This window comes from Seriola lalandi, unplaced genomic scaffold, assembly GCF_002814215.2.
Source record: "Seriola lalandi dorsalis isolate HSWRI2012SDOR001 ecotype SW California unplaced genomic scaffold, Sedor1 jcf7180002054808, whole genome shotgun sequence".
Classification (NCBI taxonomy): Eukaryota; Metazoa; Chordata; class Actinopteri; order Carangiformes; family Carangidae; genus Seriola; species Seriola lalandi.
The window spans coordinates 45,522-61,122 of NW_019525361.1; the positions used below are offsets into that span (position 1 = coordinate 45,522).

General features: G+C 43.3%; 2 protein-coding genes across 16 annotated transcripts in view; both read right to left on the reverse strand.

Moving 5' to 3' along the window:
* cubn (cubilin (intrinsic factor-cobalamin receptor)) overlaps nucleotides 1-7,273 on the reverse strand; it is a 43,104-nt gene extending 35,831 nt beyond the window's left edge. Inside the window, exons 1-12 of the mRNA XM_023426096.2 lie at nucleotides 7,120-7,273; nucleotides 6,119-6,248; nucleotides 4,192-4,287; nucleotides 3,970-4,008; nucleotides 3,712-3,813; nucleotides 2,758-2,861; nucleotides 2,294-2,420; nucleotides 1,719-1,887; nucleotides 1,307-1,438; nucleotides 1,065-1,160; nucleotides 498-622; nucleotides 154-346 (exon numbers count right to left, since the gene is read on the reverse strand). Of these exons, the coding sequence (XP_023281864.1) occupies nucleotides 154-346; nucleotides 498-622; nucleotides 1,065-1,160; nucleotides 1,307-1,438; nucleotides 1,719-1,887; nucleotides 2,294-2,420; nucleotides 2,758-2,861; nucleotides 3,712-3,813; nucleotides 3,970-4,008; nucleotides 4,192-4,287; nucleotides 6,119-6,248; nucleotides 7,120-7,208 (1,402 nt within the window). The 5' untranslated portion in view covers nucleotides 7,209-7,273. The remainder of the gene's footprint in view (nucleotides 1-153; nucleotides 347-497; nucleotides 623-1,064; nucleotides 1,161-1,306; nucleotides 1,439-1,718; nucleotides 1,888-2,293; nucleotides 2,421-2,757; nucleotides 2,862-3,711; nucleotides 3,814-3,969; nucleotides 4,009-4,191; nucleotides 4,288-6,118; nucleotides 6,249-7,119) is intronic.
* Nucleotides 7,274-8,874: 1,601 nt separating this feature from the next.
* Nucleotides 8,875-15,601, reverse strand: part of trdmt1 (tRNA aspartic acid methyltransferase 1) — a 7,095-nt gene continuing 368 nt past the window's right edge. Inside the window, exons 1-12 of one of the 15 annotated variants that reach the window (XM_087179251.1) lie at nucleotides 15,349-15,502; nucleotides 14,349-14,458; nucleotides 13,743-13,819; nucleotides 12,711-12,797; nucleotides 12,295-12,360; nucleotides 10,903-10,972; nucleotides 10,641-10,726; nucleotides 10,550-10,592; nucleotides 10,061-10,425; nucleotides 9,700-9,757; nucleotides 9,467-9,596; nucleotides 8,875-9,228 (exon numbers count right to left, since the gene is read on the reverse strand). In XM_087179251.1, the coding sequence (XP_087035377.1) occupies nucleotides 9,128-9,228; nucleotides 9,467-9,596; nucleotides 9,700-9,757; nucleotides 10,061-10,425; nucleotides 10,550-10,592; nucleotides 10,641-10,726; nucleotides 10,903-10,972; nucleotides 12,295-12,360; nucleotides 12,711-12,797; nucleotides 13,743-13,819; nucleotides 14,349-14,458; nucleotides 15,349-15,418 (1,263 nt within the window). In that variant the 5' untranslated portion in view covers nucleotides 15,419-15,502 and the 3' untranslated portion in view covers nucleotides 8,875-9,127. Of the gene's footprint in view, nucleotides 9,229-9,466; nucleotides 9,597-9,699; nucleotides 9,758-10,060; nucleotides 10,426-10,549; nucleotides 10,727-10,902; nucleotides 10,973-12,294; nucleotides 12,361-12,710; nucleotides 12,798-13,742; nucleotides 13,820-14,348; nucleotides 14,459-14,717; nucleotides 15,269-15,348; nucleotides 15,504-15,601 lie in introns of those variants that run through there. The other 14 variants (XM_087179252.1, XM_087179253.1, XM_087179254.1 and 11 more) reach the window with 14 other exon arrangements.

The following is a 15,601-nucleotide window of genomic DNA, read 5'->3' on the forward strand; positions in this document are numbered from 1 at the left end:
ACACACAGTTAACCTCCACACTCTGAAACACACACACACAGGTAACCTCCACACTCTGAAACACACACACACAAGTAACCTCCACACTCTGTAATATACACACACACACACACACACACACACACCCCAAGGGGCCTTGTGTCCCGACAGTACCTTGCTGTGGGGTCTGGCAGAGTGGGCCGGTCCACTGGGCCGAGCAGGTACATGTGAATCCATTGGTGCCGTCGGTGCAGGTCCCCCCGTTCTGACAGGGGTTACTGGAACACTCGTTGATGTTGTGGTCACAGTTGACCCCCTCCCAGCCAGGGTTACAGGTACAGGTGTATCCGGGGGTTGAGGTGGTGGCCTAGGACAGGCAGACAGTCGGATTATTAAACACAAACACTGTGAATCTGAAACACTGTTAACATGTTTATGTTTATTCACTGATATGGTTGTATAAAATCTGTGTTGGTGTTCACACACACACACACACACACACACACACTCACACTCACCACACACTGTCCGTTGACACAGGGGTTGTTGGTCTGACAGATGTTGCTGGTCTGGGTGCAGCCTGTTGGTCCGTAACCGTTCCCTACGTAGCCTGGGGGACAGGTACAGACGGGGAAGCTGGAGGCTGGAGGGGCGACAAAATAACACACAGTCATCAAGATACATACTGCACAAACAACAACACAAAAAACAACAACACAAACAACAGTAACAAGACAAACAACAACAACAATAAGACAAACAACAACAACAACACAGGAAACAGTCTGTTGTCTGAACACATGGGAATGGGTTTTCTTTGGACCAAGTGCAGCTCATGAAGTTTATCAATACTTTTATCGGGAGGTGATTATTATAAACTGTAGGTTTGATTTACTCTGTGTCTGTCTGTGTTTATATAAAGTTATATTTGAATTAAATCAAAGGTTCAGTTACTTTTTCCACCGTGAACATTTACTGCGTGTGTTCAATAAAAAGATGGAAGATGATCATTGTTTGTGACTGTGATGAAGATCAGAATTTATGACCAGGTGTGATTCAGTAATATAACCAGGCGTTGTTCTTACCTGGGCTGGAGGAGCAGGTAGCCAATGGGTGACAGCCTCCATTGTTGACGGAGCAGATATTGCTCTGGGTGCATGTTCTCCCATCCCCCTCATAACCTGCACAAATAAAGAGCTGACATCCACCTGTCTCTACAGCAGGTTGACACCACACGTACCAACAGCCACATTCACCACCTGGGTATCCAGGTGTTACCTTCTCTGGTGCTCTTCCACACCTCATAGACTTGTAGTCACAGTCATACCTGGGGGGCAGGAGCCACAGTGGAAGGAGCCCATGGTGTTCAGGCATTGAACCATGGGAGCAGTGGAGCAGCCACCATTATTGGTCGAACATTCATCCACATCCTGACAGCTGTACCCGTTCCCCTGCCAGCCTGAGACACACAGGTGATGAAAACTGGTGTCCACGTGTTCAGGCTGTAAATACAGTCTATTACATTGTGACTCCTCCATGTGTATTAACCACCTCTACACGTTTATTCATGTGACCAAAGTTGTTTTAGTGAGAGTGTGTTGTGACCTATGACTCATTAAAGAACCTGAACCTCTGCTGTGTAGACACACACACACACACACACACACACACACACACACACACACTCACACTGGGCTCTGGTTCTTGTGTGTGTGTGTGTGTGTGTGTGTGTGTGTTACCAGCAGGACAGGCTCCACAGTAGAAGGAGCCCTGGGTGTTGTAGCAGGGAACCACAGGGTTGGCGGAGCAGGGCTTGTTGGGCAGGTCACACTCATTAACATCAGCTACACAGGCTGCGTTCCCGGCTGGAGCCTCCCAGCCGCTCTCACAGATACACTGGTACTTTGGCTGTTTGTTGGGAAGAAGGTAAAACTGTCAATCGACCAGGTCTGTAGTAAAATAGAGTCATGGACAGGAAGAAGGGAGGAGCTCTGTGACCACATCAGTCCAGGTCACACTGATCAATATCAGATCAATTTATTCCCTTCTTCTTCTTCTGTTTCCTCTCATCATAACATCAGTGTGTTGTTGTTTCTTTACACCTTCACTGCCCATCATTAATTCATCCTTGTGAAAACCTCCATTAGTCTTAAATAAAATCATATCATTAGTTTAACCCTGAAAAACAAATCAATCATTTGTTTAGTAAAAACCACCTTCATGAATCTAATAACCTTCACCCTCTGTTGAGATGATATTGTTCTGCTATACATACAGTATATATATATATACACTGAATGTGTAAAGTGGTTACCTGTCCAGGTGTAACCCGGTCTGCATCAATACATGTGCCGTGCACACACAGGCCCTGCCCTGCGTTCCTGCAGTCATCATACCTCACAGTGCAGAGGGGCCCGGACCACTCAGGAGGACAGGTACAGCTGCAGACACACAACCGCCACGTATAAAACTGATCACTAACCACAGATCATCAATACTTCCTCACACACATATCTCATCACTTCCCTCTGTGGGTGTCAGGTCATACAGGAAGTTTCCTATTCAGGATGGCAGTGACTTTAATTAATTATAAGTATGGACATATATTTTATTAAACAATTTCATTGTTGTATTTCGATAAATCTGTATATGCACTGACACATACTGCACACTGGTTAAAAGGAAGTGATAAAACCTCTAGGACTAAACCTGCAGACCAGGACCAGACAGGATCCACCTGGTCCTGGATTAAATGAAACGTGAAGCTTTAAGACGTACGTGAAGGATCCGGGGGTGTTGACACAGGTGGCTCCGTTCTGACACTGCTGAGATGTTCCTGAATACACCTGACACTCATTCAGATCTGTGGCACAGTTTGGACCCTGGTCCACAGAGCAGGAAGTAAAGAGGGACACACAGACACCAGGTCAGGTCACACCAGAGGAGAGTACTGACTGTAGATGAGCACACTATGGTCAGACTAACCCTAACTCTCTGTTAATGTTAATGTTAATGAAAATAAAGTCACTGTGAACTGTTTCTGTATTAAACCCAGATTTAGCCCTGACTTGGACCAGGACCTGTGAGTCTGAACAGAACCATAAACTGGTTTAATGATGTTGATGATCTGTGAGATCAGATATGAAACAAACTGAACGTTTTACTGAGACGTTTAGAGTCAATGTGTCAGTGAACAAAATTTCTTCATGATGTAATTGTTGTTGTTAAGTTCTAAATGAAGTTCTATGCTGATCCCTCAACAGACTGTGAATCATGTCAAACTGCTGTGGGACCTGAGACAAAAACCTGAGGGGACTTCTAGTGGACACGTAAACCAAAGACTTTTCTGTGACAGACAGAGGAGCTCACAGTTACTGTGAGACTGACTCTGATTATCTGTGTCTCTGAAACATGAAAACTCTCAGGTTATAATCTGTTTTCATCGTCTATCTGGTTAGCATGCTAACTCTGGTAGAAGAAGAGTTAACACTGGTGTTTGTTGAAGACAGCTGTTGATGAGTAACGCCTGGTCAGTAAACAGCTGCTAATGCTAACGTTAGCTATGTAGCAATAGCAACACTTACAAACAGCTCCTTTGATCAAATCAGAAAAGAAAGTAAATATTCCAGCAACAGAGAAGAATATACTGCAGTCTGTCGTATCATTAACATCAGCTGGTATTGATTACTATTAATCCATAGTCAATAGTGATAACAGCAGTAGAGAACTCACAGCCCAGTTGCTGGGACACACACAGTGATAAGAGTCGAGCAGGTTCAGACATGTTCCTCCGTTCTGACAGGGGTTACTGCTGCAGGACTCCCTGTGGACCACCTGCAGGAGGACACGGGACACGTGAGTGGACCAGTCAGTCCACAACACACAGCTGATAGATAGATAGATAGATAGATAGATAGATAGATAGATAGATAGATACTTTATTTATCCTATAGGGGAAAATCCTGTTTTTTTTTTATTTAAATGTCTCACCTGTTCAAGTGTAGTCACTTTGTTTTCCAGTGTTGACACCTGGAGAGAAGCATGGTGTTCACCAAAATAAGAGCTTTTATTATAAACACATGATGTCTGTTTGGTTCCATCAAAATAAAACGTTATATTGATTATTAGACATGTTCATAATGATCTTGTTACAATGTGATTTAATGTGGATTGTGTTTTTAAGGTCTTGAACAGAGGCTGGTGGAGACCTACCCTGGTGTCCAGCTGATTCAGCTTGTTGGTGACATCAGGAGGAACTCCACCTCCATGAGACTTAATGTCATCTATCTCATCTTTGTTGGTCTTGATCTGAGATCAGGACACACACACACACACACACACACAACATTTATCCTTCATGTTTTCTTGTTTTATGTTATTTGGGTTGAATTTGGACAAAGTTTTCATCAGTTATTATTAATCCAGCTAATCAAAACATCCCATGTTCCTCCTGACCTGCACTCTATATTTTAATTAATATGTGACTGCTCTTAACTCTGTGATGTTTGACACATTTCAATAATTCATACAAGTCCCTCCTAATGAGTCACAGTTCATCCATCTGTCACATGACTGCATGTTTGAATGTCTGCTTTGAATCTGTTTCCTGGATCCAAAGAGTCTGAGGAGTTGAATCAAGATGGAAGATACTTCAGTTCTGACAGCTGACAAGTGTGTGACAGGTGAGAAGACCCAGGTATTTAACCTCAGTGAAATGTTGATATCAGTTGGTTGTTGGAGCTCCTGGCAGTTGTTGGAGTCACCTGAGGTCAAGTGTGAATTGTTGTGAGTCTGGAAGGAAAGGGTGAAGGACTGTGGTGAACCTGTTCCTGGTCTTTGGTCCTGTCAAATTGCTGTGTGTGCTTCCTGACATGTTAATGATTCGTGGTCTCATGTGAGCAGCAGTAGCTCTCAGCTGATAAGATGTCATAAAGAGACAGTTAGAGAGACAGCATGAAGATTCCTGAGTGTTTGATAATTAGTTTACAGAGGTGATGATGCTGATGAGCTGAGAAACAAGCAGGTCAACACTCAGAATAAATACCTGGAAACAGGTAGAGGAAGGTGACTGAGAGGAACATGTGACTAAGGACGTGTTCATTCAGAAAGTTCAGACTCTTCACCTTTTACACATCTAAAATCGTTTTCATCAATTTAGACATTTTCTATTTATGTATTAAAAGGAGAGACTGAAATATCACATCGACAGAAGTATTCAGACTCTCTCAACTCTGTCAGTGATCACAGCCTCTGGTCTTCTTGGGTCTGAACATCTGGATTTGTAGATTTCCTGTCTTTCTTCAGATCCTCTCAGACTCTGCCCTGTTGATGTAGACTGTGGTGGACAGATGTTTTCAGGTCTCTCCAGATGTTGGACTGGGTTCAGGTAAGGCTCAGTCACAGAGTTGTCTCTAAGCCTCTCGTCTGTTGTCTTGGCTCTGTGAACCTGCAGTCCAGAGGCTCTGTCTGGACCCTCTGACATGAAGTCCAGATCAGTGGAGCTGCAGTGATGGTTGTTCTTCTGGAAGTTTCTCTAGAGCTCAGAAACCATCAGAACCTGGTTCTGAGGTCTCAGTTAGTCGAGGTCCAGGTCTAGAAGAGTCTGTCAGATGGAGGCCACTGTGCCTCGACACAATCCTGTCTCTGAGCTCTGCTCACAGGTGTGTGTCCACAGGTGGACTCGAGTCAAGGTGTAGAAACATCTCAGAGATGATCCAGAGAAAGGGAGGAACCTGAGCTGAACTTACAGAGTCGCAGTAAAGTATCTAAATACTTATGTCAATGTGCAGTTTCAGCTTCTCCTGTTGTTGTTGTTGCTGTTGTTGATGATCTTTGGTATACAGTACACAGGGGACAGGTGTCTCTATGGTGGAACAGACTGGTTTGGCTGTATTTTCTGTTTGACAGAACGTTATTTTATTATTGTGAGATTATTGTACAGATGATGAGACAGGTGTGCTGTAGTACAGATGTGCAATAGTACAGATGTGCTGGAGTACAGTTGTACAGAAAATCAGTTTACTCTCTCTGCTTGTTGTAACCATGACGTCAGTCCTGACACATGGACCACCTGACCAGTGTGACCTGATGAACCTGTGTCCTGTTGTGTTCCTGTTGGTCTCTGGTGGTCTGGACTCACCTGACTCAGGAGCTGGGTCAGGTCTTCATCACCCACTTTGACCCGGCCTGACGCTGAGGTCTGGAACCGGATGTCTTTGTTGTTCCCAGTAGTGAAGACCAGGTGACCATCATCTGACAGCATACGAGGCCTGAGGAGTCACATGACCAACATCCAGTCAGTACTCAGATCAGTCAGGGTCAGAGGGTCAGTCAGGATCAGTCAGGGTCACAGGGTCAGTCAGGGTCAGTTAGGATCGCACAGGGTAAATCAAGGTCACAGTCAGGATCAGTCAGGGTCACAGGGTAAGTCAGGGTCAGTTAGGCTCGCAGTCAAGATCAGTCAAGATCACGGTCAGGATCAGTCAGGATCACAGTCAAGATCAGTCAGAGTCACAGGGTCAGTCAAGGTCACACTCAGGATCAGTCAGGATCACAGTCAAGATCAGTCAGAGTCACAGGGTCAGTCAAGGTCACACTCAGGATCAGTCAGGGTCAGAGGGTCAGTCAGGATCAGTCAGGGTCACAGGGTCAGTCAGGGTCAGTTAGGATCGCAGTCAAGATCAGTCAAGATCACAGTCAAGATCACAGTCAGGATCAGAGTCAAGATCACAGTCAGGATCAGTCAGAATCACAGTCAAGATCAGTCAGGATCAGTCAGGATCACAGTCAAGATCAGTCAGGGTCACAGGGTCAGTCAGGATCACAGTGTAAACCAGGTTCATGGTTTTATAATCTGTAGTTATTTTCCTCTGTCATTAGTGAGTTTTCATTGTGAAACAGTAGACGCTGTTAGCTCATTAATAAACATGAATAAATAGTAATAAGCACTAATACACATTAAAACATGTTAATATACATTAAAACCTGATTCTAGATGATCTGAAGACCTGGCCGTAAACGACTCTGGCTCAGCTGCGTGTCTCTGAGATTATCAGATGATTTAAGTTCATATTGAAGACATCACTGTCAGAGGAGAAACATGATCGGCCTATCACACTGATCGATAACTGTAGAACTCACTGATCGATGCTGACCCTCCTCTGGTCCCTCGGCTCTCCTTGCAGTCCCAGCAGGAGGAAGAGGAGGATGAAGAGCAGTGTCCTGGCCATAGGGAAAGACGTGCTGCCTGGACACTCCACACAGCTTTACTGGGGTGTGATGTGCTGCCTCTCTAAAGATCACTGCTCAGACTTTGACCTGACACTGGAGCCATAAAGAGCATCACATTTAACTAAAGTGGAGTTTATCACATGACTGTGGCAGATCAGTAACCTGCTGCCTGTGTGTCTGTTTAATAACATCTTTCTGTAGGAGGTCCCTGAAGGTATCATTACAATATCATACATATTTATCACAGTCACATGATCAACACTTACGTTACCTTCAGAAAATATCACCTGTTTTTACTGAAGTCAAACCAACAGACTGAGACTGAAGAGAGTGAACGGCTTTCTGATGGAAAACTTTAAAACTCGACAGGTTTAAATACATTCAATTTAACAAAGGTTGTTAATATGAGCAGGAGTATATTAATTAACATGGTCCTAACAAACATCTAATTACTATAGATTTAACAAACTAATAATGAATTCTGAATAAATTACAAAATTATTTCAATGATTTATTTCAATGAAGTTAAACATGAAAGAAATGAACCATCATTATTTTATTTTACTTGTCGGGTTTATGATACTATGTTATATTTTAGTCAATCTTCATCATCATCAGATTTCCATGTCACTGATGTGTACAGACAGACTGTAGTCACAGTAGGCAGGATGAAGATGATGATATATGAAGGCAGGTAGGTAGTATTTTCAGTTCTGCTCATTCAGACTTGAACATTAGTCCATGATAAAAACCAAATGTACAAACTCTTTATGTCCCGACACTGTGTCACCTGTCTCCATAAACACACACACACACACACACACACACACACACACACACACACAGTTAGTGATCTGAAATCATGTGAGACAATAAAATGAACAACCGGACATGTTTTTATGGTGGAAATACCACTGACACTGTTAGAGGACAGTTCAGAAGAATCCAGACCAGCTCCCACACTGAAGTGGTTTTGACTGACCCCTCAGAATCCTGTTTGTTAAAGTCTTGTCCTACAGGTAACGGTAACAGGAACTCTTCCCTGTTTAAGACTTTGTTCATCCATCCATCCATTCATTCATTCATCCATCCATCCATCACTGTAACTGACTGGCAGCTCCAGTTCTTGGTTTTTGCAGGTGTCAACTGTGAGAAAACAAAGGGTTAAAGTGACCCTGGTCATTGTTGATTCAACTTAATATCTGATGTAAAAAGAACTTGATTGTTCTTGTAGCTATCAACTTGGACTCTTTATAAAGCTGTGTATTTTGATATTCGGTCTGAGACTCAGTGTGAAACTCAGTCTTTATAACCTTGATTTTGTTCTAGAAGTTTCTGCTCTGACTAAAACCACAGACCAGCAGGAACTGACTCACCTGCTCCATCCACTGGAGGGAGCAGGTGAGCAGCTCTGTGTCTCAGAGCCGCTTCACTGGTTTGTGTGAGTGAATCTCACACTTTATCTCACTGTTGCCAGGCAACCAATTAGTTTTATCATGTGTTCATTATTAATGTTTAATTAACTTATTTAGATCTAATAAATATCTTCTTGTCACTGAGATAGAAACAAAGTGGGAGTTCACTTCTTCTGATTATGAGACATTTCCTTCAACAGAAGGTGGAGCCCCAGAGTTCTGCTACACAAACAAACAAACAAAAAAACAATTGTACTTTAAAAGTCATTTTAGGTCTTTATTTCAAACAGTAGAAAACTATTACCAAGCTGTAGAAACAGTTGGTACTGTTCCCTGAAGTTTCTGTAACTTACTCTGTTCACTGGTGATGTCACTGATGTTATTGTGATGTCACTGAGGTATCTTTGACCAACATTTGACCAGTTCACATCCACTAACACTGGGCAGGCAGCAGTCTGTCATATAGTCCACAGAGACTAATAAACAGTCTCCTCCTCTTGTTGCTACGAGACGAGCAGCTGTAGCAGTCTGGACACCACCACAACATTCAGACTGTTTCCTAGAGTTCTGTACTGCTGCAAGGTGGAGACTCCCTCTGGAAACACTGCGGAGATCCATCCCATAATATCATTACAATATCACATACAGCTCAATATCACATTTAAAAAAACATCAGTCTGTCTGACTGACTGACTGTTGTAACAGCCGACTGACTGTTGTAACATCAGTCTGACTGACTGACTGTTGTAACAGATGGATGACTGTTGTAACAGATGAGTGGCTGACTGACTGTTGTAACAGATGACTGACTGACTGTTGTAACAGCCGACTGACTGACTTACTGAAGCTCTGGGGGAAGCCCATCAGATTGGCCACTTCTCTGGGAGTAAAGTAACGAAGTTTCAGCTTCAGCAGCTGCTGCACTTTCTCTTCTTCAGAGACCTGATCCAGACCAGCAAACACACTCTCCATCTGCAGAGCACGCACACACACACACACGTTTCTATTTTTTTTTTTTTTTTTGGGGGGGGGGGGGCAGGTTGGACAGTGGCAGGTGGACTGAAGTCAAACTGACCTGTGTTTCTGTGCAGCCCTGCAGCACTGAGCCAGTTCCCTCCACATAGCGTCCATATCTGAGGACAGAACATGTCCACACAGTCAATCACTAATGATCATTGATCAGTGACTGAACACAGACACAATAGGAGGTTCACCACCAGCACTCAGATCAGAGGGAGACCTGACCTGGACCAGAACAACAGTCCAGACTCTGATGTCTCTCTCACACACACACACACACACACACACACACACACACACACACACACAGAGACACACACACACACAGAGACACACACACACAGAGACACACACACACACACAGACACACAGACACACACACACACACACACACACAAACACGAAGGTGTACCCACCCCTTGGTGAAGCAGACGGACCTCCTGCAGGTGGGCTGAACGATGTCCAGCAGCAGAGCGTATCTCAGCAGGGTTCTGGGAGGGAGGAGGTGCTGCTCCAGGTCCCCCTCCCTCTGAGGCTCCAGGAAGTCCTGAATCTGCCTGATGGACAGATCCTGGTTCTGGCTCCTCTTCCTCTGGGCATCAGCTGCTGTCTCCAGTTTGTACAGGACCTGACCCTCCCTCACTTCCTCTTCTGACTGACAGCTACCTGGGCAGGTAGGACTCAACACTGTGGGCTGCTCAGAGGAATCAGCCTCAGCAAAGTGTGGGAAGACATCTGGAAGCTGTATACACACTCTGTCAGAGGTTGATGATTGTGAGTGCTGATGTCATCATCAAACAAACAAACAGACGTCAGTTCATCCACTTCACAAAAACATGCCTGACAATTATCCAGAGGAACTGCTTCAACTTTTTACATCACCGACAACTGGCTGACTAAGTCACCTGTGACATTGCCTGTGACATCCCCTCTGACCTCGCCTGTGACCTCACCTCTGACCTCGCCTGTGACCTCACCTCTGACCTTGCCTGTGACCTCACCTCTGACCTTGCCTGTGTACTGAAGCTTGTTGACATCTTAGCGATGAGGAAATAGCGCAGTCTGGAGTTTGGGATCCCGACCTGGATTTGAGAGATAAAGTGATGATTGTTAAAACTTATAATAACTTTGTATAAGCTCCACAGCACAGGTAACCACTGGTAACGGGTAACCACAAGTGACAGGTGACCACAGGTGACAGGTGACCACAGGTGACAGGTGACCACAGGTTTAATCATACAGAGTGAGTTTGTCTTACACTTGTGGGTGAGACCATGAACTCCTGGAAACTGTATCCACATCCTGTCAGTGTCTTCACCAACAGTTCTCTGAGAGAAGAAGATGAACGTGAGGACAGACTCACCTGTGTTTAAAACCACCGCAGTGTATTTATAATACAACATGTTAACATGGTGACACTGTGTTTTGGTGACACGGTGACACGGTGACACAGTGTTATGGTGACCTTTCAGGTCTATTACAGTTTTTCTCAGTCGCTTTGGTACATTTCTCGAATCATCCTCGACATTTGCAAAACAGTAAGTGAATTTCTCAAAACAATTCGTACAAACAGCAAAACACCATGGATTACCTGCAAAAGCCAGTCTCTTGCTCAAAATCCTTAGTTCATCTCTCAAAAGTAAATATCTGTGTCAATGAACATGTCACTGCCATCAGAAGACAAGTTCTTGTGTTATTGTTTACGGATAAGACAGTCAAATTGCTTAGTCGTGTTGTCAATATAACAGTGTACTCTGGAGGGATGTTCTGATGTAAACTATGGCTAAAGTTTTGATGACACGTATTGTAAATTGTAAGTTACACCTTAGTGTATGTGGGAGATTGATTGCAAGAGACTGGACAAGATTCACATTTACGCTTTTACTGCTTGTACTGTAATTTGTTGACAGACCATGTGATTGTGATACAGAAAGGTCTCTTCTGCCTCTTCCTCTGTTTTGCCTCCCAACTCCTCCTCCACACAGCCTCACTCCTCTTCCTCTTCTTCTTCTCTCTGGCTGTTGACCCCGTCCAATTCCTTGTTCTTCCATTGTGAGACATTTAACATTGTGTTGTGCTCCGGCTATATATATATATATATACTTGCCAGTTGATGGTTCATGAGATGCACCTTTGAGCTATCTCAGAAAACTGGTTGATCATTTGCTGATCTAATGCTTCACACATTTCCCTTCGTTAGAGAAAGTCAAGATTCACCTGGGAGCAATTTACCAATTCAGGACAGATTTAGAAAAATAAGTCAAATGGAAATGTATAGACATATGTTTGACATATTATGACAACTTGTTCAACCATTTTGCATGTAAAGACTTATGCGATGAACTAATGCCTAAATGTTGTGGGGGGTGAGACTATTCACAGAGACCCATTATAATACATTTTGATCAACATGACATAAGCAATTGATAATGTAGGAAACAGCAGAGAATTGAACATAATCATTTGCATGGATGTACCAAAGCATTTGCAACTTGTTCAAAGAAATGAGAAACTGCTTTTTTGATTTGCACAAGTGACACAATGATGTGAAGATTGAACAAGTAGTTTTGAGAATTTCAATTCTGATCTGAGAAACGAACCAAAGTGACAGAGAAAAACTGTAACAGACCCTTGCTGTCTCCATCGTTACCTGGCAGCGGAGCTCTCAAAGCCTTTCACATTCTCCAGCAGGATGAAGCGAGGCAGCCTGTGAAGCCTGGACAGAGGAGGAGAATGTGACAGAGCTTAGTGACATCTCCACCTACAGAGCACCACTATCCTGCCTCACCTTCACTGTGGAGAAATGTCAGTGACAGATTGCTGGCCTCTGATTGGAGGACTGAACAAAACAGAAATTGAGCTGCTTCCTGAACGGGATGGGAGTGATGAAAATGTTTTCATGGGTGGTTTTAGCAGCAGCATCACAAACAACATGCAGCATCTAAACAAAGTGCTCACACATGAAGGCACAGGAAATGCTAGCAGCTATATATAGATAGTTATTACATTGTAAAAAAAGAACTCTGAACTCTGTCAAACTGATTCACATCTTAAAATAACTTTTACTGTGGAGATGAGAACCTCGGCAGAAGGTCAAGGACGTAGAGGAAGCTCTTTGTTCTGGGGTCACTGATGTCACCCTGAAGTCCGATCCTGTATCGACACAAAAACAAAAACCTTTAAAAATAATAAAAGACATTTAATACAGTGATTCAAAAACAAGCTGCTATGATGACAAACTGATATTGAGGTGTTCAACGCTACATGATTCTACAAACGTAGACTAGAATCATCTCCTCCACCACTCAGACTAGTTTCAGTTTAAATCCCTGTTTATCCAGAGTCATAGAAAATATTAACCAATTGTTTGTTTTCTGAGGTCACCTTGACCTTGACCTTTGATCTTTAGCCACCAAAATCAAGTCAATTTGTTCTCGAGTTCAAGCTGATGTTTGTACCTAATTTGAAGAAGTTCCTTCAAGGTGTTACAAGATATTGCGTTGACAAGGCCAAAACTGTTTTGTGAGGTCACCACACCCGTGACCTTTGACCCCAAAATCTAATCAGTGCATCATTGAGTCCAAGTGAATGTTTGTGACAAATTTGTTTAGTTCTGTTGAGGCATTTCCGAGATATGGAGTCCATGAGAATGTGACGTACATATGGATGGATGGATGGATGGACGACCAGAAAACAACATGGCTGCTGCTCTGGCTGTCGCCGTCATGGAGGAATGAAAAAAGACCAGAGGGACGTAAACACCAGACTGAACTTCATCACCTGCTAATGTTTTACATCACACTTCTTTGGGCTGTCTAGTCTGCAGCTTCATGTGTTTTATATATACAGAAGAGAGACGTCATGTTAGTGCAGGCACATAATATAGAGCTAACATTAAATACTGTGGCACAGCCTGTCCAGTGGCTCGCAGTGCAGGTGAGCTAACAGAGTCACAGGTGAGCAGGAAACCATGACAGTGAATGAAAGCTTCATGTCCTCTATGCCTAATTCATACATATGGTCAACTTATATTGTCTCATTCAGCTGTTACATGTGTACGGAGAGAAAAGTACATCGTTTGACTGAGGTGAGACCCACCTGGTGAATGGCTGGCAGGGAGGGCTCATCAAAATCATGTCAAAAGACAATTTATTGAAGTCATCCAGTGCTATGCCCTGAAAGGAAAACAAACAAACAAACAAACAAACAAGAACATGAAGTTTTTCTAATGTAAACATCAGTGTTTTATCTGGATGATACTTAACTGATTGTGTTGAATATATTTTGATGTCAATGAAAAGATAATGAAGTAAGAGTGACTTAATGATTAACAGTTAGTGCATGAAGAATTAGCACAGACTAGTATGATGATTGATGTGTCTTATTTACACTGTCTCAGTTACTGTGTAGAGCTGTGGTGCTGCCCCTGGACTCTGGCTCTCATGGTTTTATAATGGATAGAGTGTGGTTCGTACAGAGGCTGGTCAATACATAGATATAACATCAACCCTTCTGGAATTCAGATCATTTGGTAGCACGTCAGTTAGGAAATGAAGTGAATTAACGTCCCATAACTGCTGCTCAATAAGTGTGATCACACAGAGCCAATGTGACCTGATCACTTGTTCATGGTGGAGTTCATCATTACATCATCATGGGTCATGTGGTGTTAAACAGTACACCAGTATATGATCTGTCACCCACCTCTATGGTCTTGTTCCAGAGGGGCGTGTCAGGGAAATTGTGCCTGTAGATCTGATTGGCCGTGGTGTTTATGTCGATGGCAGCCACTACATGGCCAGGTATGCCGCTCTCTTCAGGAAGAGAAAAGAGATACAGATTTCCGAACTTGATCCAGACAGTATTTCATTAAACAGCAAACCCCTGTGTATAAACCTGCATGACTCATAACTGGTTTTATGATCTGATCTAATTTTCAAACAGGTCCACTAACAGGGTTAGACTCAGAGTTAACTCATGGACACAGTCCAGGCTCCTGGCTCCAGCTCTGCTGGAATTTGAGTTACATGCTAACAGGTAGCTATATATGAGGATGAAGCAGACCTTCCACACCTTTCGGATGAGCAATTATGGTCTGGTGTTCACATATCGCTGATGGTTGTCTCCAGTGTTCAGGATGATTCCCATTTCACTGACCTAGTGCCTCACTCTCAGGTCACATGTATCTGACTTCCTGTCAGATACATGTGACTAAAGCAAAGTCTCTGTAATTCTGAAGAGCAGCAAGTTAAATGTAATGAGTTAAATCAAAAGTGAAGTTTTAACCACCTAACCTCCTGGACTGAGTCTAGAAACAGCCACCTGCTCTAGTCTAGACCAGTTAGACTGAGGTGCCATCAGTGCATCAACAACAATTTATAAGTGGAGGATCGGGACAGGAAGTGATAATTAGAAGAAAGGCTGTTTCACATTTGAAATTATATGTATAAAAACATTAGGCATCTAAAATGGTCGCCGATGTCAGCCTACAAGGTCATCTTATAAAAGAGACTCCTAACAATGTGAGTGGTTTAATTAAACCTGGTTAAACAATGTTAAACCTGCAGCATCTTTAAAGTCCAACAACTGAAACAGTTCTGTTCACTGCGCCACCAGCTGCTGTAGTCACAACGTTACACAGGAACGAATCAACTGAACTTCAACACATCATTTAACCCACAGTATCTGAACCTGACTGTTGTACCTGAGTGAATGTTGTTATCTGAGCTAACAACACTAGCTACTGCACCACCAGCATCTTTCCCGCTCTGCATCCGCTTTCTCAAACAGTCTGGACCCTGCAGTTATAAAGTTAAACACGGTGTACTACTACTACTACTACTACTACTACTACTACTATTAATAATAACAACAACAATAACAACTTTGTGGACTGCTGTTGTTAGCTCGCTTGTCATGCTAGCTTCAATAAGCTTACTGCTGCCGCCGCCCCCCCC